Source organism: Amphimedon queenslandica, unplaced genomic scaffold, assembly GCF_000090795.2.
Source record: "Amphimedon queenslandica unplaced genomic scaffold, v1.1 AMPQUscaffold_1475_Cont26515, whole genome shotgun sequence".
In the NCBI taxonomy this organism is placed as follows: domain Eukaryota; kingdom Metazoa; phylum Porifera; class Demospongiae; order Haplosclerida; family Niphatidae; genus Amphimedon; species Amphimedon queenslandica.
The window spans coordinates 1-1,169 of NW_003558182.1; the positions used below are offsets into that span (position 1 = coordinate 1).

Here is a 1,169-nt window from a genome sequence, read left to right on the forward strand (position 1 = left end):
ATTCTTTAAAAATGAGCACAACCTCTCATGTAAAGAATATTTTTATCATATAATTAAAATCAGCGTGCTAATCCTTACTCAGTAATAATCCTGGATTATCAAGTAACTGTGTCCTGATGCTCCATTTAGGAGCATTGAATGGATCAAACCCTCTTTAATATAAAATAACAGCATTGCATTAAGTAAACAACACTAGACATCAACTTACGAATTAGTTTCATTGTCAGTGACTGTTAATTCAGTTAGTAGAGGCCAAACAGCACAAAGATGAATCTCCCTTGGAGAGAGAGAGAGGGGGAGAGATGTAGAGAAGGATATCAATTATTAATATTTACTGTATAGGATCAGAACTTGCTCCTACTGGCAGACTAAGGAAACAATCACTCCCATCACCAGACGCTGGAATTAATAATTAAATTAATTAATGATTATAATCAATGAGGTACTAACAGAGTGGACCCACTGGCCAATCCTCCACATTCCAATGTCTTAGACAATATGTTAGTCTAGCAGCAATATTAATATCAGGAGGATTAACATTCACACCATTCTATTAATAAAACCATTACATATTCTACATATTCATTGTAAATTACAAATAATAGTTAATAGAAGGGAGATAGAAATGTACCAGTTTTGATCGGAATAAGTTCAGTAGTCCTGAGAGGTGACTAAAGTGAGGTGGAATATGTCTCAAATGTATCATTTCAAAACACGTACGGAGACCACACCCCTCACACTGTCCGCTAAACATGTGACGCCAATTCTTCTGTATCTGAATGAATATAGGCAATGTACTGAAGGAAGGAATAGAGGACAAGAGAATGAGAAGAGAAGAGACAAGTATTGAAGAGAAGAGATCAAATGGAGAGAAATTAAAATTAAAATTATAAGATTAATTATTATAACAGACCATCCAGTGTTAGCTACAGCCAGAGATATTGAACTGAGTAATAGTTTGGACTGAGCTTCACTTGATATTGCATGACTCTTCTCATCAGGAGATATCAATATAAACTGATCAACACCATACCTAATGATTGATTGTATTTTGAATAATAATTATGAACTACATGCAAATATTGTACAATATAGGCCAGGGTTTCCCACAAAGCATGCTAAGTGAGCTAAACAGCATGAGCTTCATGAGCTGACATATACTGTATAGC

The 1,169-nt window shown here is 34.8% G+C and overlaps 1 protein-coding gene across 1 annotated transcript; it reads right to left on the reverse strand.

The window, feature by feature from the left end:
- Positions 1 to 67: 67 nt before the first annotated feature.
- Positions 68 to 1,102, reverse strand: LOC109593449 (rab3 GTPase-activating protein catalytic subunit-like). Its single transcript, XM_020008520.1, has 6 exons — positions 914 to 1,102; positions 632 to 797; positions 451 to 550; positions 336 to 399; positions 209 to 277; positions 68 to 152 (listed from the first exon to the last, which is right to left on the reverse strand). The coding sequence occupies exons 2-6, from the start codon at positions 752 to 754 to the stop codon at positions 68 to 70; spliced, it is 441 nt and encodes a 146-aa protein (XP_019864079.1). The 5' UTR covers positions 755 to 797; positions 914 to 1,102.
- Between the last annotated feature and the right edge of the window lie 67 nt (positions 1,103 to 1,169).

What these genes read in the sequence shown, in the direction of transcription:
- LOC109593449 (XM_020008520.1), bottom strand. Translation starts at nt 754, where the DNA reads ATGTTTAGCGGACAGTGTGAGGGGTGTGGTCTCCGTACGTGTTTTGAA. An exon ending in TTGGCCAGTGGGTCCACTCT is followed by an intron (nt 400 to 450) that starts GTTAGTACCTCA and finishes TATTAATTCCAG; the next exon opens with CGTCTGGTGATGGGAGTGAT. An exon ending in ACTGACAATGAAACTAATTC is followed by an intron (nt 153 to 208) that starts GTAAGTTGATGT and finishes TTTATATTAAAG; the next exon opens with AGGGTTTGATCCATTCAATG.